This window comes from Neltuma alba, unplaced genomic scaffold (assembly GCF_004799145.2).
Source record: "Neltuma alba isolate B1F8T4 unplaced genomic scaffold, ASM479914v2 tig00011601_pilon, whole genome shotgun sequence".
In the NCBI taxonomy this organism is placed as follows: Eukaryota; Viridiplantae; Streptophyta; class Magnoliopsida; order Fabales; family Fabaceae; genus Neltuma; species Neltuma alba.
Genome location: NW_021636253.1, coordinates 280,743 through 306,422, shown reverse-complemented (window position 1 = coordinate 306,422; position 25,680 = coordinate 280,743). Strand labels below are relative to the sequence as shown.

General features: G+C 31.6%; 1 protein-coding gene and 1 pseudogene across 1 annotated transcript; one reads left to right on the top strand and one right to left on the bottom strand.

Moving 5' to 3' along the window:
- Positions 1 to 6,345: 6,345 nt before the first annotated feature.
- Positions 6,346 to 10,567, bottom strand: LOC114715597 (disease resistance protein RPP2A-like). The gene is made up of 4 exons (XM_028900457.1): positions 10,077 to 10,567; positions 8,947 to 9,628; positions 8,133 to 8,426; positions 6,346 to 7,785 (listed from the first exon to the last, which is right to left on the bottom strand). Exons 1-4 carry the CDS (start codon positions 10,565 to 10,567, stop codon positions 6,346 to 6,348), a joined length of 2,907 nt encoding a protein of 968 aa, XP_028756290.1.
- A 12,396-nt stretch (positions 10,568 to 22,963) lies between these two features.
- LOC114715596 (F-box/LRR-repeat protein 25-like) lies at positions 22,964 to 24,452 on the top strand (annotated as a pseudogene).
- Positions 24,453 to 25,680: the final 1,228 nt, after the last annotated feature.

The window sequence follows — 25,680 nt, the reverse complement described above, 5'->3', positions numbered from 1 at the left end:
AAAAGTTAAAGCTTATGATTTGAAACTTGAGAGACCAAAACTCAAATAAAAAAAATTAAAAGGCCAAAAATTACATTAACCATTTTATTTTTATTTATAAATTACTTTTAATATGTTTAACTGAATGAAATAAAATCTTAAAACTGATTAATTATATTTAAAATTAAATAAGTTTTCAACTTTGGCACCATCAAATATGCATGATTTAAAAATTAAATAACATATACCTATATTTAATGAAGGATAAACAGGAAAAATAGAAAAAGATTCATGGCAGTTGTAAAAGAGTAAGGACTCTTTTTAATTCAGATCTAAGAATTATTTGCAACAGGAAACAAACAGGGCCTAGGGGGCTCTATATTACTGGGGAGGATAATTAAGCTGGTCTTGGAGCTGATTCAAGTCAACGGAATAATGACTGCGAAGCTTCATGGAATAAAACCCACCATTTGCAAAAAGGGGTGGGCCTCTTTCAAGTTACTCCTCAATCGTTAATATATCGTCTAGTTGTTAAGATAATTTTAATTTTAAATATAAGATCTATTTTTTATATTTATTTATTATTTGTAAATTATCTTTATAAATACTGCATTAACCATAATTAAATAGGAAAAAGAAGAAGGATATTAAGAGAAATAATTATGATATTTTAGAAAAGAATTAGTTAAATATGTCTTATATTAAGAATAAAAAGAGTATTAATTAAAACTTTCTTCTATGTTCTCAATTTGAGCACCGTGAAAAAACAAGGGGAAAAAACTCTCCAATTAATATTTTCCTAACTATGAGTCTCTCTGTCCACCCCCCCGGGAAAAACAATTATGAGTCTCACATCTGAATAATTCTAGGTTCTAGTAAATTTACCTTTTTTTTCAGTTATAAGTATATGGCCTCTACAGTAGTGTAAGAGAGATGAAGTCACACATTAGGCTCGTATGTATCTTCTTATCTTAATTACTTATAGCCTTTTTCATAAAAAAAAAAGTAGTTTCCAATATAAATAGAAACTTTAAAAAATTAATTTAAAGTTTTATAAATAGTTAATTCAATTAACTTATTTAATCGATCTGAATTAATTATTTATATATTATACTTTTCCAATTCTAAATATAAGATTCTTATTCTTATACACGTATGTATAAAAATTTTATATTTAAGACAGGAAGAATAAGTAGAAATATAAACAGTATTCAGGTAGTACATAGCATATACTTGCATTATATTGTGGAGCAAATTATTGAATAATGACACGCAATATGCAGAAAGCCAAAGCGAAGTGCCAGAAATTCTAAGGCCCACGCACATGGCTGATGGTGAAGAGCCTCCTAAATAGTAATATCTCTCATTTTGAGGAATGATATTAAATAATGTTTTGTATAAAAAGTCCCTTATGAATAATAACATAACTCAGCACTTCTTATCTTGCCAGTCTATTGTCATATAGTGTTTCTTCTTGATGAACGATACTATATTTTTACTAAAAAAATAAGACTTATCCCAACTCGGATTGAAGCTCAGAACATGCAAAAGTATAGATTGAGGGTAAGAGTAGAAAAATGAAAAAAAAAAAGTTTTAAGACATAATAATTCAGTTAAAATAGTTTATTGGTACGTATATATAAATTAGATAATTTTGTATTATATGAGGACAATGGAGAACGTAATGCTGTACGCCAAGGCAATCTTAGAACAGAAGCAAATGCATAAAAAAAGCAAGTAAAAGCAACTTTTGACTTTTATACAAAGATGGTCGGTCTGTCTATGAAAATGGAATCTGGCTTTTTGGAGGCAATCTTAGAACAAAAGCAAATGCACAAAAAAAGCAAGTAAAAGCAACTTTTGACTTTTATACAAAGATGGTCAGTTTGCCTACGAAAATGGAATCTGGCTTTTTCGCATGTGACTCTCCACCTTTCAAACAGTGGAAACTGGAAAATGATGAACAATGACTGCGAAACTCCATGGAACGGAACGCGATCCATTTCAAATGGGGATGGCCCTCCAGCAGCTCTGCGCTCTGAACTTAATTAAAGCTTTCCTTTTTTTCTTTTTTTATTAAAAAAAGAAAAAATTAACACTTTCTTTTATGCTCACAATCAAATATTCTTCTTAATTATATTGATCGTTTCTCTTAAATACACATACTACAAGGAAACGCCGAAATTGAATTAGTTTATGGCTTTTTTTGGCTTTTCAGTTCTATCAGAATTTAAATATATGAGCTTGTTTGGATTAAGATTGATTATATTGATTTTTATTTCAACTGATTTTTATAAACTAACGTTAGGAGTATTTTAGTGCTTCGGTTAGAAGTTTAGGGTTATTTTTACACAATTGACCTTTTTTTAAATTAGGGATATTTTTTTAGTATTTTTAAATATTATCATGGGTCTCACTGCAAAAAGTGATGGTTGTGAGACTACACCATGTTATTTTTGCTTTAATTTAACAAGTTTATAAGTACTTTTGTATTTTTATAATCTATGAATTATACAATTCTTGATATAAGAGGAGTATCCAAGAAATTCTAGGCATGTGTATACAAATGATGAAAAATGGAGATTATGGGGGGAAAAACCAATAATTATAAGTAAAAAGAGTGAGATGCTAAAAGAGCAGTCTTTTAAAGGCAGTTAAATTCTCAAAGAAATTGCTAAAAAATGAATTGGAAATACTGAAAGGTTTATTTAAAATTTAAATATCTTGTTTAAGATTAGTAATTGCTGTTTATTTGAGTGATATTTATAATTTATTTTTTTTTAAAATATTTAACATCTGGGCTGTCATTGTAATTATTGATCTTTTGGACTTAATTATCACTTCCCTAACAGCTATTATATTATTGTAGGGTATTTACATAATTAATTTTGAGTTCTGGAAATCATAAAGTAACTTCCAGAAAGTTTGGCATGCTTCAATGAGTCAGTTAATTTGGGTCAAGCGAGGCTCCTAACAACTAACAAGATTTTTTCTGGAAAAAAAAAAAACAACTAACAAGATCTTTTATTTTTTTGCCGTAACTTATTCCAGTGCCACTATTTTTAATCTCTAGTTATTTATAATAAATTTAGTTTTTTTAAGAAGTGACAGTTATAAAATTATTTTTATTTTAAATTTTGTGTATATTAAAACAAAAAATTATCCAAATATAAAAAAATATTAAATTGAATCTGATTAATCAAAAATCAATGTGGTTGCTTCTTATTATGATGAGGGTTTGTACAAAGTAAATTTGCATTTTTATTATTGCTTTTCAAAACATGCAAAAGATAAGTTTTTATAAATTATGTATGTTCATTTGATCTATTTTTATTTGATTTTTTTGGCTCATAATTAGCGCTTCTTTAATACTGTATTTGCTTATTTTGAATTCTAATGCCCAAAGTAATGTATTTGTGAGTCTTTGTTCTTTACAACAAATGAGACGACTAAAAACGTAGCCAATTTTTACCCGTTTCCGTGTGACTTCCGAAGAGTTTTAATGCGTACTTTGCACATGACCTCGAGACTTTCTCCCAAATTGCTTAAAGGCCTTCACCCAAATTAAAGCTTGATTAATAAAACAATACAAATGATTCAAATTTAATAAGTGCATGCTGACCAATTATGCACGCAGCAAAAACAGGGAAGACATAAGCAGGCACGAATCCAACAGGAAACAAACAGGGCCTCGGGGGCTCTATATTACTGGGGAGGACAATTAAGCTGGTCTTGGAGCTGATTCAAGTCAACGGAATAATGACTGCGAAACTTCATAGAATAAAACCCACCATTTACAAAAAGAGATGGGCCTCTTTCAAGTTACTCCTCAATCGTTAATATATCGTCTAGTTGTTAAGGTAATTTTAATTTTAAACATAAAATTTATTTGTTATATTTATATATTATTTTTAAATTATCTTTATAAATACTACATTAACCATAATTAAATAGGAAAAAAAAGAAGGATATTAAGAGAAATGATTATGATATTTTAGAAAAGAATTAGTTAAATATGTCTTATATTAAGAATAAGAAGAGTATTAATTAAAACTTTCTTCTATGTTCTCAATTTGAGCACCATGAAAAAACAAGGGGAAAAAAACTCTCCAATTAATATTTTCCTAACTATGAGTCTCTCTGTCCACCCCCCGGGGAAAATCAATTATGAGTCTCACATCTGAATACTTTGCGAGTAAGATTTAGGAAAAATTAATTCATAAATCTTTAGAATTTCACTTGATTTTTAATCAGGTTCTAGTAAATTTACTTTTTTTTTTCAGTTATAAGTATATGGCCTCTACAGTTTGCCATTTTTAATAGAAACAGTACGTCATCCTATTCAGCATATATTTTGATTAAATTTGCCACATAGATCTAAATAAGATCAGAATCAACCAAATTATATATCAAATTTTTTTTTTCATCATGTTACCTTTAAAAATCCTTTTTATGTAATGTTGCAACTTGTAGCCCAAAGAAAATGCATTGTTTTGGACTTTAGTTGTTTGTTTGAAGGAATAAATGAAATCGAAGTGAGGGAATAATTTTGAAAATGCAAGGTAGCTTTTCAGGTTCAGCTAGTCTCTCACTCCCTGCTCTGTTCCATTAAGTTCGTTATATTATGATGCATACGTATGGGGATCCACATGTAGAATAGAATGTGAGGTGTGTTGTGAATAGAGCGGCCAAAGAACGAATACTCTGTTTGGAAAATAAGAAGTAAAAGATGAAGTTCTCTCTTTTTGCGGACGTTGCGAAGAAGGGAGGGCGGAAGGAGAGGCACAAGAGTAGTTATTAACAGAGTACTTAAAGAAAGAGACTCATTTAAACCGTAAGCCAAGAGTAATGGCCCTTTGTGCCAAGAAAATCCTCATTGACAGAGTTATGCAAGGGAACAAAATCCCAGAGTTGCAGACCAAAATGAAATCGAACCTTGAAATCAAAATGTATGAATGCTTTTCACATATTGTCATCGATGCAACTTTTTTGGTTCATCTAATGCTGAATGGAAAAGACGGCACCGAATGGAAAACAGGGAGTAGAGAGAGAGAAAATTATGAGAAGAGTGGACTATAAGCATTGCTGATTCATTTTGAACAATGAGCCCTTCTACTCTGCTTAGCTGACAAGGGATCTGTCAAAAATAAGCATCAAACAAGTGAACAGAATCCATGGATGAATTGAAACCAACAACATATAAGATTTCATTGGCATGATTAATTTGGGATATATAAATTGGCTCCAAAAAAATTATGAGGAAATAAAATGCAAGGACAAACCTCAACAAATTGGTACTGCCATAGCCAGGGCCTGACACCATGTGTATGAGGTGACATATGTTGGGCGAGTCAGGATATAAAATTTTTATGCTTTGCAGTTCTTCCTTATTATCATTATCATTATCATTATTATTACTACACAATCACATCTAAGTATTTATCTTACTATATTTTAATTTATCTTTTTATCTGTTGCAACAGAATAATTAATTTCAATAACATTATCTATGACAGCCGCGGTGTAGTTGAAACTGTTACCACTGTCTTAATTTTATCTTTTAATTTATTCACTTGTGTTAATTCCCTTCTAACTTTTGTATGCTAGCTTCTCGTAGTGTTTCATTGTTGCTCTTAAATTTTGTTCTTTATCAGAATTTTATTCATTTAATTTGGATCACACGCAACACAGACGCTGAGATTTTAGGGTATTCCTAATTAAATGCAACTTTGCAGATTCCCAAATATTTCCAAAACTGTTGTAAAACTTTTTTTCAGAGCAAGATGATCGGATGAATTGAACGAGATCAAACTTTTCAGGCTGCTGATTATGAGTTTACGACTTTAATGGATGCAGCCTTGTGAATACACACACACACACACAAATGAGATGGAAATTCCTGCAGCCATCAGAGGGACAGGGATTGAAAAAGAAAGATGAGCAGATATTAATGTTCAAAGATCGAACCTGTTGTTTCTTGTTCTTCTCATATTCTTCATATTTGCAAGCTCCTTCAGTGGCTTCCTCAATGTCCATAAATCCTTTTCTTTCTCAATCTGCTCGATTAATTTCCCGTGATTATGACATAGTAGAAGTAAGAGATAGTCAGCTTAATGTCCATCAGTTGAATCCAGTTCTTCAAAAATGTTAAATTAATCATATGAATGCCAATGGTACAACTTAATGATGTGGTAATCAGAACGTACAAATTATTTAAAAACAAGAAAAAAGCATTTCTATCACTAGTAGTTAAAACCAGAGCATACCATTTTGAGGTCGAGGCGCGAGAGTGATATATAAAGTTGAAGTAGTGGGCAGATGAATTGAACTTGAGAGCTGTAAAACTCAAAAACAATTTCTTGAAATTCATCGAAGTAAGCTGTGATATTTGCGCTTTCGAGAGGCCGATTTGCAATGCAATAATGCCAATTGAATTTGTTTGATGTAATTTTGATATTCAACTGCAGATGTCGGGCACACCCCCCACTCTTTGATCTCTACTGTTGTTTCATCACGCGAAAAGGCTGCGAATTCAAATTGAAGCAATGGATGATAAGAAGTGTTGCTTTGGGCTTCTATTTTCTTTTCTTCAATTTTCCCTTGTACTTCTCGACACTGCCTTTGATCGTACCAAAGAACAACATGATCTGATAACAGGTACTCACCGAGAGAGTAGTGCTCAAACGTGGAAGCATGTTGACCATCAATAAACAATTCGGCTGTAATATTTGTCCACCATGATGATCCAGAAATGACGGCGCAAAAAATGAAACCGCCATCCCAAGGTTGTGGAATCGAACTGAGATCCACAGTCAGGAAAGACTGTGTAGTCCTATACATGACCCACTCTGCAACTCTTCTTCCCGGATATTCCATATTAGCCTGGAAATAAATGGCTTTGTTGTTATTTATGGCAAGTAGCACTCTGGCCTCAACAGCTTTGATTGACTGCCCATCCAACTTCATGCAATTTCTGAAACTGAATTCTTCATAATATAATAGGTCTCCTCTATCTTCAATCAAAGGTAAATGTACACTCATTAAAGGTACATGTAAAGTCTCAAGGGACAGGCAGTTATTGACGTCCAGTAGTGAGATAGAGGGAGGGAGTTGTGGTAGAGACCGAAGCCTTTTGCATCCCTTGAAGAAAAGACGTTGCAGGCTTGAAAGATGTTTGATGCTTAAAGGCAAGGTCTCTATATTACTCCACGAGAGATTTAACAGATTTAATGACGCCAACAAGCTGATGTTGTCAGGAACTTCATATAATTCACTACAATTAGTCAGCCGTAGAAAGTGCAAAGCACGCATCTCATCAAATTTGGAACACAGATTTGATGCTAACTTATTACAATAATCAGCATCAAGGCGTTCAAGGGTGCGCATGTCAACCAATTTGTGGAGACTTGTCACACTTTCGCATCTTCCTAGATCCAAAACACCAATTCTGCTGAGGTGTCCGCTTGATGAGCACAACTCACCATTGATGGCTGCGTCATGAAGCGACAAGCGAATCCAATATTTTTCTGAGGTCACCGAAAATTCACTTAGTCCTGAGCATCCTGTCAATTTGAGTATACACAGTGATTTGAGATGGGTGTTGCTTGTGAGGCTGGCAAGGGTTTTGCAATCTGTTAGCTCTAAACAAGAAAGGCTATGGAGAGATAAAATAGATGGATGAACATTCTGCAATTTTGTGCAATAATCGAGAGTAACTCGGACAAGATGTATGGCCTTGGAAAAATTTGGGAGCTCAATCAAGTCTTGTGATCCACGAAGATCGATTCTGCTTAAATTCACAAGATTCTGTAAAAAAAAAAAATCCATGGTAAGATTGGTGGCAAAAATGAAAATAATTACTCTCTCTTATCGTTCTTTAATAGTTTTACTAAAAAATTACTTATTAATGTCGAAAGGTTTTACAACGTTCTAAAATTACACTTAATCAATAATCTTTATAAATATTGGTGTGATGGTGAAATACAAATGCATTTTTTAGAACAGGTGCTGTCAGTCTGTCATTGAATTTTTTAAGAGGTTTTAAAGACCCATAGGTAAAGGCTTACAAATAATTAAGACTAAAGAAAAGGCACATAATCAAAATTTTCAACTAATGCATTAATAATATTTTAAAGAGAAAATATAAAATTTACCTGCTCTCCATCCCAAAGTTTTGTCAATTTGCTGAAGGGCATGTCTATTTCAACAAGATTTTCACCCTTAAATGTTGTCGGCAAGGTCTTTAAAGGGCATCCCACCCAATCCAATAGCATGAGGTTTTTTGACAAAAACATCATGCCAGAAGCATTTAACTTGTTCCTAAGCTGAACATTTAAATTTCCATAAACCCTAAGAAACTTTAGATTGGGCATTGAACGAAATGCTTTAATAATCACGCCCGTCTCTTCAACTTCCGAAAGGTCCATAATCATGCCTTCAATACTTCCCTAACAAACAAAAAATAATAATATTAATAAAAAATTATATAAATCAAATAGGAATTTGGAATTCAACAATCTTTTTAATAAATAAATGTATAAATTTCACACTTACCATATTTTTCGTCAATATTTCAGAACTTTTCTTGAAAATCCAAAATATGTTGCACCATGTAGGATGTTTTAATGATTCTTCACGAACAATTTGTTTACCCATTTTTTCTATCAGATTGTGCATACGTATTTTTCCTCTATCAATATCTAAAAGAGCTTTATCTTCAAGTCTCGTCAATCCAATCTCGGTTGAATAACCGCATGCATCTAACCATTTTTTTACATTCTCAACATTATAATAATAATTGAAAAAACATGCGATATGCAAGAAAATATTTTTTTCTTCCTCATCATCAAGTCCTTCAAAGCTCAATCTAAGGATATCATTGACTTTTGGGCAAGGTAATTTTTGAAGCTTTTCCAATTGGCTTTTCCACGCTTCTTGCTTTTTGCCGCATAAGAAGAGGCCTAAAACCTTTAGGGCCAATGGATTTCCACCTGCATATTCAATTACTTTTTTTGCTAGCTCGCTTATCTTTGGATCACTATAGCCTTTTTTGAAGGCATTCAAGGAGAAAAGTTGAAAAGCTTCATCAGGATCCAAACCATGAAGCGCATATATATCATCCACTTCCTTACCAAGCACTTGCTTATCCCTAGTTGTTATTAAAATTTTAGTACCTGGTCCAAATTCAAGTCTTCCAACTAGATTTTCTAATTGTGCACGATCATTAACATCATCAAGCACAATTAAAACTTTTTTCCGACGGAGCCTACTTATGGTATGAGGATATATTGCATTGCCAATGTGAGATTCTTTATCCCCTAATAACCTCCAAAGGAATTCTCTCCTTAAAGCATCCATTCCATATTTCTTTGATTCTTCCATTACGTTCAGAAAGCAAGACCCTTCATATGTGAAAAATAATTTGTTAAATAATGCTTCTGCAAGAGCTGTTTTGCCTAAACCGCCCATTCCCCAAATTCCAATGAATTGACAGCCACCATTGTTTGAACCTTTGTCCAACAATGATTCTACATCTGCCATTCTTTTGTGAATTCCAATCAAGCCTTTTAGATAATATTCACTTTGATACCTAGGGCCCAACTTTTGCATGACTCGATTCACTATTTCTTCAATTAGTTCCGCTTCATCCCTACACACCATTGAAAAAAATAAAGAGGCACCAAATTTAATACCACATTATCTATTCATTTCAAATTTTGAACTATTTCTATTGACATGTAACTATGAAGATTTGCCAATTTTTAAAATTTCTTATAATATTTTTTTGAGAAATATTACTTATATTAGATGACATAACTAGACACACACACACATATATATATGTGTGTGTGTGAAATTCCAGCTTCATCTTATGGCTACGAATGCATCGTCATGACCATAGTGAAACAGCGATTGAGATTAAAATATCATAAGAGTAAATTGATTGACCCGGTGGACTGGTTAAGCATAGTGTACAAGAGAAGCTATTCTCTTTATGATCATCAGCGTAACTTCCATTAAATGCCTCAAAGATTGATTTAATTTAGCCCCAGGCGTGGATGAAAATGATAAGAGGAAGATCATAAATATGTAGTTACCTATTGAAGCCACAATGCCAACCACACAAATTGGCAGCTTGAGTAAGAGCCTCCCTCCACCTTTGCAGTTGTTGATTGTTGATGTTTCTTTTGCACTCATGTTCTTCAAATGCTTTCTTGTAACTCCCAGACTGCTTCCTCACATGTGAAGGATCCACTCTATAGAACACCGGCACAACAAAGCAACCTTGATTTTTGGAGCACTCTAATATTTTTGCAAGCTCCTTCAGGCACCACGTGGAAGATGCATAGTTTTCTGAGAACACCACAAGGAACAGAGTTGAATCTTTAATGGCTTTCTCGAGAGACGGCCATACCTCATCTCCTTTCTCAAGTCTATAGTCGATGTATGTATATATTTGGTTTCTGCGAAGAGCTTCATGAAGGTGGCTCGTGAAGTTGAATCGGGTGTCCTCACCTCTGAAGCTAATAAAAACATCATATTTCTTTGGAGATTGGGAAGATGGAGCAGAGGAAGAAGATGAAGCCATATCAAATTGCTTGGCTACGATATGCCAAAAAAAGGGGACTGCTTTCGATTCAGATCTAAGAACGATTGGTAGTAGGAAACAAACCGGGCTAAGAGGAAGATATATAAGATTTTAGGGGAATAGATTGAGTCAACCAAGTCAATGAAAGATGGAACAAAATGAATAATAAATAATCATAATAAATTATAAATAAAAGCAAAGCTAACTTTTAGAGATTTATCATAATACAGCTTCCATACGTGTGACTTCTGAGAAGTTTCACATGGCCTGATCCTCAAATTTGAAATTTCAAAGAAACGCGGTCCTCCTACCCAATTAGTAGTGTGTGGAAAAGACAGCACTAAATCAAAAACATAGTATAGAGAGTAAGGAAATTCCACTGACCCTGTCTCCAAAATGTTGATCAAATATCTTTGAGACCTTCACCCAAAGCTTTGATCAAATTTTCTAAGGGATGGTCCAAACAGAAAAAGAAAATAAAAAATCCCAAGAAAATAGAAACGCCTGCGATCAAATGTCCTAATGAAATTTGGATTAATAAAGCACTATAATTACACCTCTCTTACTTATGTTGCATGTTTAGTGTTCGCCTCTAGAAAAATAAGTTTGAACAAATACTTATTTTCTTCAAAAAATAATAACGTATATTATCAAAACATTTAACGTGAAAGCCAGAGCCAGTAAGCATTGGAGGAGGGGAGGGTGTGACTGTGAGTAAAAAACGCGGAGGAACAGGTACGGATTGCGCGTGACAGTGAGAATGGTGGAGCCTCATAAATAGTCATGTGTCTTATTTTGAGGAATGATGTTAAACAATGTTTTGTATAAAATACCCCTTATGAATAAATAAAATAACTCAGCACTTTTTATCGTGCCAGTCTGTTGTCATATAGTTTTTCTTCTTGATGAATGACATTTATATTTTTACTAAAAATATATGACCTAGCCCACCTTGGATTGAAGTTGAGAAAATGCAAAGTGTAAATTGAGGGTAAGAGTAGAAAAAAGAAGAAAAAGGGGTTTTAAGACATAATAAGTTAATGCTTGCGAAGCTTGCAGGAAGTTCACAAAACAAACAAATAAACAAAAAAGTAGAATAAAGCTACTTTTGACTTTCATACGGAGATCGTCAATCTGCCTACGAAAATGGAATCTCTTTGTTGGCTTTTTGGTATATGAGTCAACCGACCCGTATAGTTATTGGCTTCGTGTTTCAAAAAGTGTAGGGTGCTTTAATGAGGAAGAGAATTCGGGTCAAGTGAGGCCTCATCCATGATAGTTGATCAAGGAGCTGATTCATTACCTATAAAGTTATGAGTTTTAATTCTACTATTGATGTAAGGACTTTGTTAATAAATAATTTGTAAATATTTATATAAGCACTTTTTTGGTCTGAAAATATATCAAAGTGTCTGAGACCTAATTCATCTAAATTATTTTAGAAAAAAAAAGTGAATCCTTTAGAGGATTTTTTTCCGTAACTTATTCCAATGCCCATCATAACAATGACATCTAACCTTTTTAATATTTTTAATCTGTAATTTTGTTATAATAAATATATTTTTTTAAGAAGTGACAGTGATAAAATTATCTTTATTTTGAATTTTGTATATATTAAAAAATTATTTAATTTATAAAAATATTAAATTGAATTAATAATCTAAAATCAATTTAGGTAGTTCTTATTATGATGAGGGTATTGTACATAGTAACTTCACATTTTTATTATTGGTTTTTTTTGGGCTGGTAAAAAAAAGAAAGAGAAGTTTTTAGTACTGTTCGCCTCTGGAAATATAAGATTGAACAAGTACTTATTGTCTTAAAAAAAACATATATTATCAAAAAAATTTAAAGTGAAAGCCAGAGCTAGTAAGCATTATAGTTTTAAAATTTCAAAACTGCAAGTTTTGACAAATTTTATTATATTTATTATTAGCCCTCATTTCCTCTCCTCTTGATAGACCAAAAAGCCAGTCAATTGCGCGCAGAGGATGGTGTGGTGTGACTGTGAGTGAAAAACACGGAGGAATAAGTACGGATTGCACGTGACAGGGAGAATGGAGGAACCTCACTCTGTTTGGATGGGCGTTAAAACCAACAAACGTGTCTTGGTATTAACATTTATACCTTGTTTGGGCAAACTTTTTTTCCGATGAGCTAAGCTAAAATTTGAGCTTTTTTAGTTTGTAACGTGGAGAGAGAAACAAATGAGGATTTAAAAAAAAGAGAATAATATTTAAGTGGATCCTATACTAACCCCATAATTTAATTTTTTGTGTTAGTAATAATTTTTGTAATACTTACAATTTTTTTAAGAAAAATATTTAAGTTAGACTACTTATATTTATTATATTAAGTTCTCTAATTGCATATGATCATGTGTTCATTTTTTTCATGTAAGTTTATAATTAAATATTATTAAATGTAAATATTTTAAAAAAGGACATATGGTCATGCGTGATCGGAGAATTTGACATAATGAATATAAGAAAATTGACGTGAGTAATGTCCTTTTTTTTAATAATGTGTTAACTCTTTTTATTTTTATAATTTTTATTTTTATTTATTATTTTTCTTAAATTTATTAAACTATATATATGAGATATATGTTGATTTTTCAGTCATTTTACATGTAAATTTCCTTTTCTATTACTCATCCAAATAAGTTTCAATTTAGCAAAATGACATTTATAACAAATGAATCCAAACATAAATCACATTATGCTAATTGACTTTTATCCGAACTGATTTTTGCAAAAGTCATATGGAATAAGAATCAATTTTGTCACACCTAATCCAAAAACACCATAAATAATTATTTGCATCGTATTTCATATATAATATTTAATTAATTTTAACTAATTTTTTATTTACATAATTCAGTTGGTTGTCATTTATTATGTTTGAATGAGTTTTTAAACTCAAATTTGTTGACAACATGTTCGAATGGGCATGCGTTTCATTTGCATTAAACAAAATAAAATAACTAATTTTTTTTCTAAAGATGCAAAGGCAAGCAAAACTTGAAAATAGATAGCCTGCAACTTAGTTTTAATTGTGTCCCTTAGCCTTCATTCCTTACTGAAAGTAATTACGTCAACAGAAGTTAAAAGAAAATCGCTCCTAAGTGACCTGTCGGCAAAACGAGTCTACTGGTTGCTCGAATTCCCTTATTTTAGAAAATTTTGTATTGCGTGAGAATAATTTTTATTCATAAAACGTAAAAATAATTTTTTAATTGATTATTAGAGGCATTTAGCCAATGATGTGCAAGTTTTGACGTTTTTAATTATTATTAGCTCTCATTTCCTCTCCTCTGTAATCAAACGAGCTAACATAGAGGATCGTTTGATTTCCATTTTTGAACCTTTTTTAGCCTTTACCAAAAAGCTTGGTTGCGTAAAATGCATATTATTGTACTTTTTCCTATCCTAGTTGGTTAGAATATTTGTTTTGATCTTAAATATAAAATTTTAATCTACTTTATTTTTTAAATTCGTAAATTTTACTTAAACTATCTCTATTTATTGTGAAAAATAAAAAATATGATGCGTGTAATTAACTGAAAGTAAAAATAAAAAAAGCTAAACGATGATATATTTTAAAAGTATATACCGAAGCCAACCCAAAAAGTTCCCGCAAATGTTTCCACTGATACGGATTGCGGGTGACGGTGAGAGATTTTTTCCAGTATTTTTCTTACGTTTAGACTTTAAGAGTCATTGATTAACCTAAAGAAGACGTTATATCATTCAAAATTCAAAAAGTACGGATGAATCTCCCACTATTGGAGCTCTGTAAGAACCTTGATTCACTTCTGGTAAAAAAAAAAAGAACCTTGATTCACTTTTTCTTGTTTGATTTGAATATTTATTTGTTAATACTTATAGTTTATTATAAATTTTATACGTTTTATGTTGATCACCATGCATTGGGTAAGAAGCTGTAACCCCCCCCCCCAAAAAAAACAGAGAGAAAATAATAACAGAGGCCGATTGATTTTAGCTTGAGTAAGATTTGTTCATTCCAGTATCCTTTCGTCGTTAAATGGACTTAAATGTATTCACAATTTGAACAGTGAAAACAAGAGTGAAGAAAATAAGGGGAGAAAAACTCTCCAATCAAATACTCTCCCTAATTATAAGTCTCAATTCTTCTAAATACACATAAAAGCATATGTGATTTTATGTGATTTTGGTCTTTTATAGGAAGTATTCTAGGAAAAATGTTTTAATTATATCCAGAACTTTGTGATGAGACTTATAACTGGGGACCAAAACAAATCTAAAAGCTAGGACTTATGTTTAGAGAAAGAGGCTCTTCTCGGCTCCCCTCCTTTCCCCAAATCATTGTCGTTTTGGGTGTAAAATGAGGGGTACTGTCTTTTTTTTTTTTTAATAACATCTAGCATCTTGAAGTACTCTTCTGCTCTTTAATATAAAATCTATTTAACTAATTTAATTAGATTAAAAAAGTGATATAAGTTAGTTAATTATAAGAAATATGATATATTTTTCTTAAAACACCATAATCATCTTCTTTAATATCCTCCTTTCCTTTTTTACTTGATTATGATTGAGGGAATATTCATACGGGTAATTTAGAAAAATTATGAGAAATTGGTCTTACATTTAGAACCAAAATCAACTCAATAATTAGGTCTTATATTAAAGACCGGAGAAGTATTATTTAGTAACTCCTAATATCTTAAAATAATTTTAAATAGGAGATGGAGAGTCAGGAACACACGAAGAACCAGAACTTACAATTCAAAAGGATAGGCTGCATTTCACTAATATACAAAATGATAATACTTATACCCAAAAAAAAAAAAAAAGTAATCACTGCACATTGGTCCTGAAATAGATCCTCTGTTACAAGTGAAGGTCACACACAGTCCGCGAAAGAGAAAGGTGAGATATTTGCGCTTCGGAGAAAACTGCTGAGCGTGATGTCCGTTGTTAAAGCAGTGACCAAAGTGCGAATGCTCTGTTGAAGTAAAAAGATAAAAGCAAAGTTTCCTCCGTTTGAGAATACTGCAAAAGATGATTTTTTGGTAACTGCCAGAGATATTTTGGTGTTTCCATTTTTTATTTGAAATAAATAATTCTATGTCCCCGCCCCCCTCTTAAAAATGTACTAAACAAACACACCCATGGCAACTAAGATTACATGGCAATGCATTCCATGAAGGGAAGCCAAAATGCGTAACTTAACTTGCCGAACCTGTGTATTTCCGCCAACTGGACTTTAAAAGGACTAAATTTCCATAAAACTTTAACTAATAGCAGGTGCGTAGCACAACATGAGGATAATATTTCATCAAGTCTATAGTAGGTGTATGTATCTATTTGGTTTCTGCGAAGAGCTTCATGAAGGTGGCTTGTGAACTTGAAGCGGTTGGCCTCGCCTGATCTGAAGCTAATATTTCTTTGGAGATTGAGAAGGGGAAGCAGTGGAAGAAGATGAGGCCATATCAGATTGCTTGGCTACTATAAGCAAATTAAAAGAGAACTGCGACTGCTTTCAATTCAAATTTTAGCATGATTGGTAATAGGAAACAAACCAGCCTAAGAGGAATACTCTTCCTGTTATTAACATGGAACTCAATTGTTAAGTTAATTTTTATTCTAAATATAAGACATATTTTCATATTTATTAACTTTTTCTAAATTACTTTTATGAATACTCTCTCAATCATAATCAAGTAAGTGAGGGAAGGAGGATATAAAGAAAGATGATTATGGTGTTTTAAGAAAAACATGTCACTTTTCTTATAATCAATAATCTTACCTAATTTTCTTAATTTAATTAAATTAATTGCAGAGTAGATTGAGGGAACCAAGTCAATGAAAATGGGATCAAAATGAAAATTAAATAATCATAAATTGCAAAGAAAGGCGGTCCTGCCGAGTTATTAGTGTGGGGGAAAAGACAGCACTAAATGAAGAACATAGTACAAAGAGAAAGGAAACTCCAGTGACACTTTCTCCGAAATGTCGAAAGCTTAATCAAATTTTCCAAGTGCTGGTAAAAAAGACAAAGAAAATCAAATTTCCTAAGAAAATATGGACGCCTGCTGTCAAATGTCCTTGTAAAATATGATTGAATAAAGCATTATAATTATACCTCTCTTAGTTTTCCCCTGGGCAGCATTGGGAATAATATAACGGAGTAAACCCAAAAAGCAAGTCAATTGCGCGTAGAGGATGGGCTGACCATGACTCTGTAAGTAAAAAACAGGGAGGAATAAGGTATGGATTGCGCGTGACAGTGAGAATAGTGAAACTACACTCATAACCGCGAAAATTAAAGTAGAAAGTTCACACACAATTGAATAGCTTGTTTGCTTATAATTATCTGTGAATAATTTTGTCTTATATTAAAGATGAAAAATAGTATAAGGAAGATGACGGGCCTGTTTGTTTTTGTTTTTTGTTTTCTTATTATCAAAACAATTTTATAAAATTATTTTTAAGAACAGGTTTTGGAAACAAAAAATAAAAAAAAATTTGTTTGGAAAATAATTTTTAAAAATCACATTTGGAAAAAATATATAAAAATTATACTTTAACAAGTGGTAGTTATCACTGGTAATGATAAGTAATAGATAGTAGAGGAGAAGAAAAGAAGATTTCTCCAATTTTCAAAACAAAAAATAAAAAAACAAAAAAAACAAAAGCAAAAAATATGTAAAAGTTGTTTTGGTTTTTCAGTTTTTAAAAATATATTATTATTATTTATTTTTTTAAAACAATCAACTAAAACCAAATTGCCAAACAAGTTTTTTATTTTTTTATTTTTAAAAATAAAAAACTGTTATCAAAACAAAAAACCAAACAAGTCCAAAGTCAGACATTAAGCTCGTATGTATCTTCTAATCTTGAGTACTTATAGCCATTTTCATTAAAAGAAAAGTAGTTTTTAATATAAATAAAAACTTTTATTAAAAATTAATTTACGTTTTTTATAAATAGTTAATTCAATTAACTTGTTTAATCGATCTGAATTAATTATTTATACATTATAATTAGGAATATAAATAGTATTCAGGCAGTACATAACATACGCATGCATTCCATTGTGGAGCAAATCATTGAATAATGACATGCAATAAGCAGAAAGCAAAAGTGAAGTGCCAGAAATTCCAAGGCCCACGCACATGGCTGATGGTAAAGAGCCTCATAAATAGTGATATCTCTCATTTTGAGGAATAATATTAAATAAAAAGTCTCTGTGAACTCAGCACTCGGTACCAAAATAACAAAAAACTCAGCACTTTTTATCATGCCAGTTTATTGTCATATAGATATTATATTTTTACTAAAAAAAAGAGTTATCCCAACTCAGATTGAAGTTCAGAAAATGCAAAAGTAGAAATTGAGGGTGAGAGTAGAAAAATGAAAAAAAAGGTTTTAAGACATAATAATTCAGTTAAAATAGTTTATTGGTACGTATATATAAATTAGATAATTTTGTATTATATGAGAGCAATGAAGAACGCAAAGGTGGACGCCAAGGCAAACTGAAAACAAAAGCAAATGCATAAAAAAAGCAAGTAAAAGAAACTTTTGACTTTTATACAAAGATGGTCAATCTGCCCATGAAAATGGAATCTCTGTTGGCTTTTTGGCGTAAATTACTGCGAAACTTCATGGAATGAAATGCGGTCCATTTTCAAAACGGGGATGGCCCTCCAGCAACTCTGCACCCTGAACTTAATTAAAGCTTTCTTTTTTCCTCTTTATGTACCGAATATTCTTCTTAATTATATTGATCGTTTCTCTTAAATACCCATGCTACTAGAAACACCGAAATTTAATTAGTTGATTGTGTTTTTTTTCCTTTGGATTTTCAGTTCTATCACAATTTAAATATGACCTTGTTTGGATTAAGGTTGATCAGAGTAACTTTTATTCCAACTGATTTTTGTAAACTGACGTTATGACCTTGTTTGGATTTCAGTTCTATTTTTGTACTTTGGTTAAAAGTTTAGGGTTATTTTTACACATTTGACCTTTTTTCTTTTAAATTAGGGATATTTTAATAATTTTCAAACATTATGATAAGTCTCATTGCAAAAAGTGATGGCTGTAAGACTGTAAACAATGTTATGTTTACTTTAATTTTACAAGTCTATGAGTAGTTTTGCATTGTGAATTATACAATTCTTGATATAAGAGAAGAATCCAATAAATTCTATGCACGCACACACAAATGATGAAAAACGGAGATTATGGGGGAAAAAACAATAATTATGGGTAAAAACAGTGAGATGCCAAAAGAGCGACCATTTAAAGGCAGCTAATTTCTCAAAGAAATTGCTAAAAAATGAATTGGAAATACTGAAAGGTTTATTCAAAATTTAAATATCTTGTTTAAGATTAATAATTACTGTTTGTTTGAATGATATTTATAATTTATTTTTAAAAATTTTTTAACATCTGAGCTGTCATTGAATTTATTGATCTTTTGGACTTGATTATCATTTCCCCAACAATTATTCTATTATATTATTGTACGGTATTTACGTAATTAATTTTGAGTTCTGGAAATCACAAGGTAACTTAAAGAAAGTTTGGCGTGCTTCAATGAGTCAGTTAATTTGGGTCAAGCGAGGCTCCTAACAACTAACAAGATTTTTTCTGGCAAAAATAAAAAATAAAAAACAACTAACAGGATTTTTTTAGTTTTTATTTTGTTGCCGTAACTAATTGCAGTGCCAATATTTTTAATCTCTAATTATTTATAATAAATTTATTTTTTTAAGAATTGACAGTTATAAAATTATTTTTATTTTAAAATTTGTGTATATTAAAACAATAAATTATCCAAATATAAAAAAATGTTAAATTGAATCTGAACCATCAAAAATCAATGTAGTTGCTTCTTATTATGATAAGGGTATTGTACACAGTAAATCTGCATTTTTATTATTGTTTTTCAAAACATGCAAAAGATAAGTTTCTATAAATTATGTATGTTTATTTTATCTCTTTTTATTTTATTTTTTGGCTCATAATTAGCACTTCTTTATATACTGTATTTGCTTATTTTGAATTCTAATGCCCGGCGTAATGTATTTGTGAGTCTTTGTTCTCTACAACAAATGAGACAACCAAAAGCAAAGCCAACTTTTACATTGAGACTTCCGAAGAGTTTTAATGCGTACTTAGGAAATGACCTTGAGACTTTCACCCAAATTGCTTAAAGGCCTTCACCCAAAGCTTAGTTAATAAAACAATAGAAATGATTCAAATTTAGTAAGTGTATGATGACCAATTATATATACCTATTCTCCTCTTAAAAGTTGAAATTAGGAGCACAGCAAAAATAGGGAAGATATAAGTAGGCATGAATCCAAGTCCTTCAAGGTCATGTGAAGAATTTTCAAAGAAAATTATAGTTAATACAGTGAAGGGTGACTTTAGTTGATACAAGGCTAACAATATATAAATAAATCAACAATTGAGTGCTATTGTATTTTAGGTTAATATAATTTTTGGTCCCTCAAATTTGTCCTCATTTTAGTTTTGATCTCTCAATGAAAAAATGGTTTAGATTTTTATTAAATAGGAACCAATGTTTTAAATGGAAAAAAAAAACTTGAGGGACTAAAACATATAGTTTGAAAATTGAGAGACCAAAATAGAAATAAAACAAACTTAAAGAACCAAATTATATTAACACTTTTATTTTTATTTATAAATTACTTTTAACATGTTTAACTGAAACTAAATTAAATCTTAAAACTCATTAATTCTATTTAAAATTAAATAAGTTTCAATTTTGGCACCATCAAATATGCGTGATTTAAAAATTAAATGACATATACCTATATTTAATGAAGGATAAAAAGGAAAAATAGAAAAAGATTAACGGCAGTTGTAAAAGAGTAAGGATTCTTTTTAATTCAGATCTTAGAATTATTTGCAACAGGAAACAAACAGGGCCCAGGGAGCTTTATATTACTGGGGAGATAATTATAAGGTGGGCTTGGAGCTGATTCAGGCAACCACATCAACAGAATTACGACAGCGAAACTTCATGGAATATAAAATCTAATATAAGATGATTAATATCAGATTTAATTATTGAGTTAATTTTAATTCTAAACGTAAGATATACTTATTATATTTATCAATTATCCCTGAATTATCTTTATGAATGGTCCCTCAACTATAACCAAGTACAAAGAGGAAGGAGGATATTAAGATAAATGATACAAATGATTATGATGCTTTAGGAAAAACATGTCATATTTCTTATACTTAATTAACTTACCTAATCTTTTTAATCTAAAAAAAATTAGTTGAATAGGCCTTACATTAAGGATTAGAGGAGTATTAATTAAAACTTTCTTTTATGTTCTCAATTTGAACACCGTGAAAAAAACAATGGGAAAAAACTCTCCAATTAATATTTTCCTAATTATGAGTCTCTCTGTTTTCCCCCTCAACAATTATGAGTCTGAAATCTGAATACTTTGTGATTAAGATTTAGGGAAAATTAATTCATAAATCTTTAGAATTTCACTTCATTTTTAATCAGGTTTTAGTAAATTTACATTTTTTTTCAATTATAAATTTGTCAAATTTAAGAGAAACAGTGTTAGTAATTAATGACGAATGAAAACGGAGAGCAGAGAGAAAGAAAATTATGAGAAGAGTGGACTATAAGCATTGCTGATTCATTTTGAAACAATGAACCCTTCTATTCTGCTTAGCCGGCAAGGGATCTGTCAAAAATAAGCATCGAACAAATGAAAAGATCGGTGAATGAAATTGAAACCAACAAATTCACTGGCATGCTCAACTTGGGATGTGTAAATTGGCTCCAAAGAAATTATGTGGAAATAAAATGCAAGGAAAAACCTCAACAAATTCGTACTGCCACAGCCTCGACCCTGACACCGTTTGTATGAGGTGACATATATTGGGCGAGTCAGAATCTTCTTCGCTTTCACTGATTGCATGTTCTTCACGATCCTTGTCCCTCAATGATTCATTCCTCATTTGATCAGGCTCTGCTTCAGTATTAATAACTTCACTCTTAGACATGAAGCTAAATGCGTCAGGAACTTATGCAAACTAAACTAGCAACCCTGATTAAATTAAGAACTCCCAAACTAATAAAAATAATGCAGCACTAAGAAGAAGCTACTTTACCAACTGACAGTGCCAGCCGACGGAGCGGGGGAACACAAGCCAAGTCTCAAAGGAGCCGACTTCACCGGCGCCGGCGACCAGCGAACCATCGACGCTGGTGGCAAAAGACACTTTGGGAGAAGGCCTCCAATCTATTGAACTGGTTTTATAAAGTTAGCTCATTCTATAACGGAAAACGAATCACAATCAAAAAGGCTACGAAGATTCCATTTCGTTGGGGACTTTGAAGCAAGTAGAGTAGAGAACAGATTTGTCGAAGACGTCCAGGTTTTGATTTAAAATTTTTATTATAAATTTTTAATAACAAGTCCCTAAACAAGAGAAAATATTTATTCTTTAATTAACATCACAATTTTAGTTGCTTTTCAAACCAGTAGTTCTGATGCCTAATAAAATCTTTTATAAAAATAAATCACATTAAATGTAATTAAGTTTTTCCTATAAATTTACTAAATCACATTAAATATAAATACATTTCAGTTTTCCTATTCTAATTTAAACATGTCAGCTGTAAAACATTTACTATTTGAAAATTTAGAAGGATATGTTTAAGATTTGAAATTGAAATTATTGTTTAATATCCTGTAATGGTAAAGTGTGTTGTAAAAAAAAAAAGTAATGGTAAAGGGATCCATGTCAGATATTTTAATTATATATTATATTATATTGAATGTCTGATTTTATTCCAGCTTATTAAAAAAAGTGAATATCTGATTAAAATATTTTGATTATCGCTCGAGGATTAGGATTAGTTTATATCCAATTTAGTTTAGATTTTACCCAGCCCATTAGGCACTAATAATCTTAATGAGAGGTTATTAATTTGATGATTGACTGAGTTAGAGCCACACATCAGAACTGCTCGCCAGGGTTATTGAGAGTGTTATTTCATTTATCTCTATTTCAATTCGTAAGTACATGAATTATTATTGAAACTATTACGTTTTTTCATTTATCTCTATTTCAAATTGTGAGTACGTTAATTAATGTTTACCCGTCTAGCATGACAAGAGTTAATCACTGTGATATTGTAGGATTTTCTATAGGACTATATCTGTGCATGGCATAATTAGAATTTGTTTCACAGTCCACTCGATTGTTATTCACCATCTGAAATATGGTTGCTGTATAGCTATATTTTGTACGGAATCTGGTTTTCACGCGAATTCGTCTGTGGTCAATCAAATTCACGCTTGGTTCAGTTGTTTGAGGATTTGATCGGGTAAAAATGGGAAGGTATAGTAGAAGGTTTTGGGGAATTGGTTTTGTTTGTTGAAGAAGAATAGGATAACTTGTTCAAGAAAGTGTTTGATGAGTTAGAAGATAATCAGTGGATGCTGGAACATGTAATTGTTTGGGTTATTTCAAAGGGCTGGACAAAGGTTATCTCTGTTCTTGTTTCCTCTCACTGATTATTAAAAGGGAAAACTTTTTGTTGTTTCTTTGATGTATATCAATTTTTTACCTTCATGTGCTGACTTCTTTCCTCATGGCTTTTCAGATTCTATGTTGAATGAATAGAGACTCATCAATAGACTGCTCTGGAGCCAGAATGAGAAGAGTCGTGTTTTGAGGATCTAGTGGCACTTCAAAGAAGTTAATAAAAACAAAGTCGACCTTTCAGAAGGTAGCTAATGAATTGGATGATTTGCCAGACAACCTCATCCATCACATATTGTCATTTGTGGAAACCAAGGATGCAAGTCGAACCAGTGTTTTATCAAGAAGGTGGAGGTATATGTGGACTTCAGTTCCCTGCCTAAACTTGAACAGCAAATCATTTTCTCGGCTGATTGATTTTAAAAGATTTGTGAAACTGGTCCTATCTCAACGTGATACTACTTCTCATATTAAAGCTCTTACTTACTCTCACTTTGGGGTGGATGATGCAACTGATGATGAATTGCTATACAATAATGTTGTTGAATTTGCAATTTCACATGGTGTTGAAGAAATCCAAATCAACCTCAGTGGGAAAAACTCAACTGATCAAGCTAATTCTTTAAATCCATTTTCTAATATACAGAAGCATTTTGGTTTTGCAAAGCTGACAACTTTGCATCTCAACAACTTCACTTTAAGTTGTACAGGAACCTCCTGTCTGGATCCATTTGCTGGTTGTGTGAATTTGAAGAATTTGCACTTGAGTGAACTTTTCTTTAAGTCAGATTTGAACCCGATGGATTTTGTGATATCTGCACCCCAACTTAATAACCTTACACTAGCGTGCAACCGTTTTAACTGTAACTTGTAATTGCTGCCCCACAGCTTCACTATCTCAGCTATATTCATTCTTCTTCACGTCTCTGGTTTGATTTTGGTCTTCCTTCTTCGGATGACTTGAAAATCGATATTCATGAGCTGCATGATGACGAATTAGAAATTTATCAACAGGGGCAGAGAGAAGAGACTTTACATGGTTTCATCAATATCAATCTGGTACGCACACACCATAATAATATTAAAGCTATTGAGCTATCCTTTCGTACGGTCATGGTATAGAGAAAATTCTTTCTGACATTTTTCTGTTTTGCATTGTCTAGTAAACTATGGTTTGTTTTAAAGGTTTTTATTTTTATGTGTTTTTTCAGGTTACCTGTGGGGCTGCTTCCTCGTTAAAGTTTAACGATTCATTTTGTACTATGATGGGCCAGAGTTTAGCAGTGGGAGATATAGTTAGATACTTCATTACTGACCATAACTGCCTAATTGCCTAACTACCACCGAATATTATAGTTGCTCTTAGGATGCAGACTCTGAAATTTCAACCTCTTTAAGGTGATCAATATTTACATCTTTGATTAATATTTAAGTTAGTCCTGTGCTTGTTACATCCTTAACATTTGAATATTTTTGCTAATAATTGACTTTTAGAGTTTAAGACAAAAATCTATGTTCAAAGCTTTTACTGTGTTCATGCCTAGAAAAACTTATTTGCTTGTTCAGTGTTTAGTTAATATATTCTCTATTTGCATAATCTTATTTGCTCTCAATAAATTTCGCAGAGTTTTCCTGATATAGAAATTACCAACTTCCATGTATTGTATGATATTAACAATCAAAAGTGTGCATTTAAGATAATTTATTTGACTCACAACCCTGCTGAAGATATATGGAAGAATTCATTGAAACTATATTGTAGCCATACATATTGTCTGGGAAAAAAAATCTCCGATGATGCCATTGATTTTGATCAATATTATAATCACACGGGCATTGACTGGTAAGAATGAGAAGTATGGTTAACAGTAAAGAGATGGACAAGGAACTTTACAAAGGAGCAATGTTAAGTCAATTCTAACAACTCTGGTATCAACTATCAACTATGACTTGCTCTGCTTTTTGAGTCCTGCATGTTGCCGTGCATATTTATTTAATAAAGCACGTGAGTTACTGTCGTCATGATAGGAAGTTGATTTGGTGTATCTTATTGCTTAATCAAGTGTATAATTTAGTCTGAATTCATATGCAAATATTGGGGCTGTGAATATAATGTAGAGTAATTTAATACTTTAATATGTGAAGTAGCATGACAGAACAGCAAAGCTGTTAATGGCCTGAGATTGTAAGTACGATTAAATCTGAGACATCCTACTTACAAGAGAGATCTCATGTCACAAGTTATAAGATTATTGGCCATATCAAAAGATCATTTGATGATCATATGTATAAAATTTTGAATTTCATGCAATTTAGGGATCAAGTTTAGTTAGTATACATGAATGGTGGTGCTCATGATTTCACCTATATGTGAGAATTTTGCAAAACATTCTTCTCCAAGAACACATCGTTCAGCCTCATTTTATCTGCGTACAAAAACAGCTTTTCTATTTCTCATAACTTTATTTTTTTCCCCCCTTTTGGGTAACCATTTTTTTTGGTCGCGGAAAAGCTTTGTATAGTAGAATCATACTTACAAAATGGTGTTATGGTGTGTTTGATGTG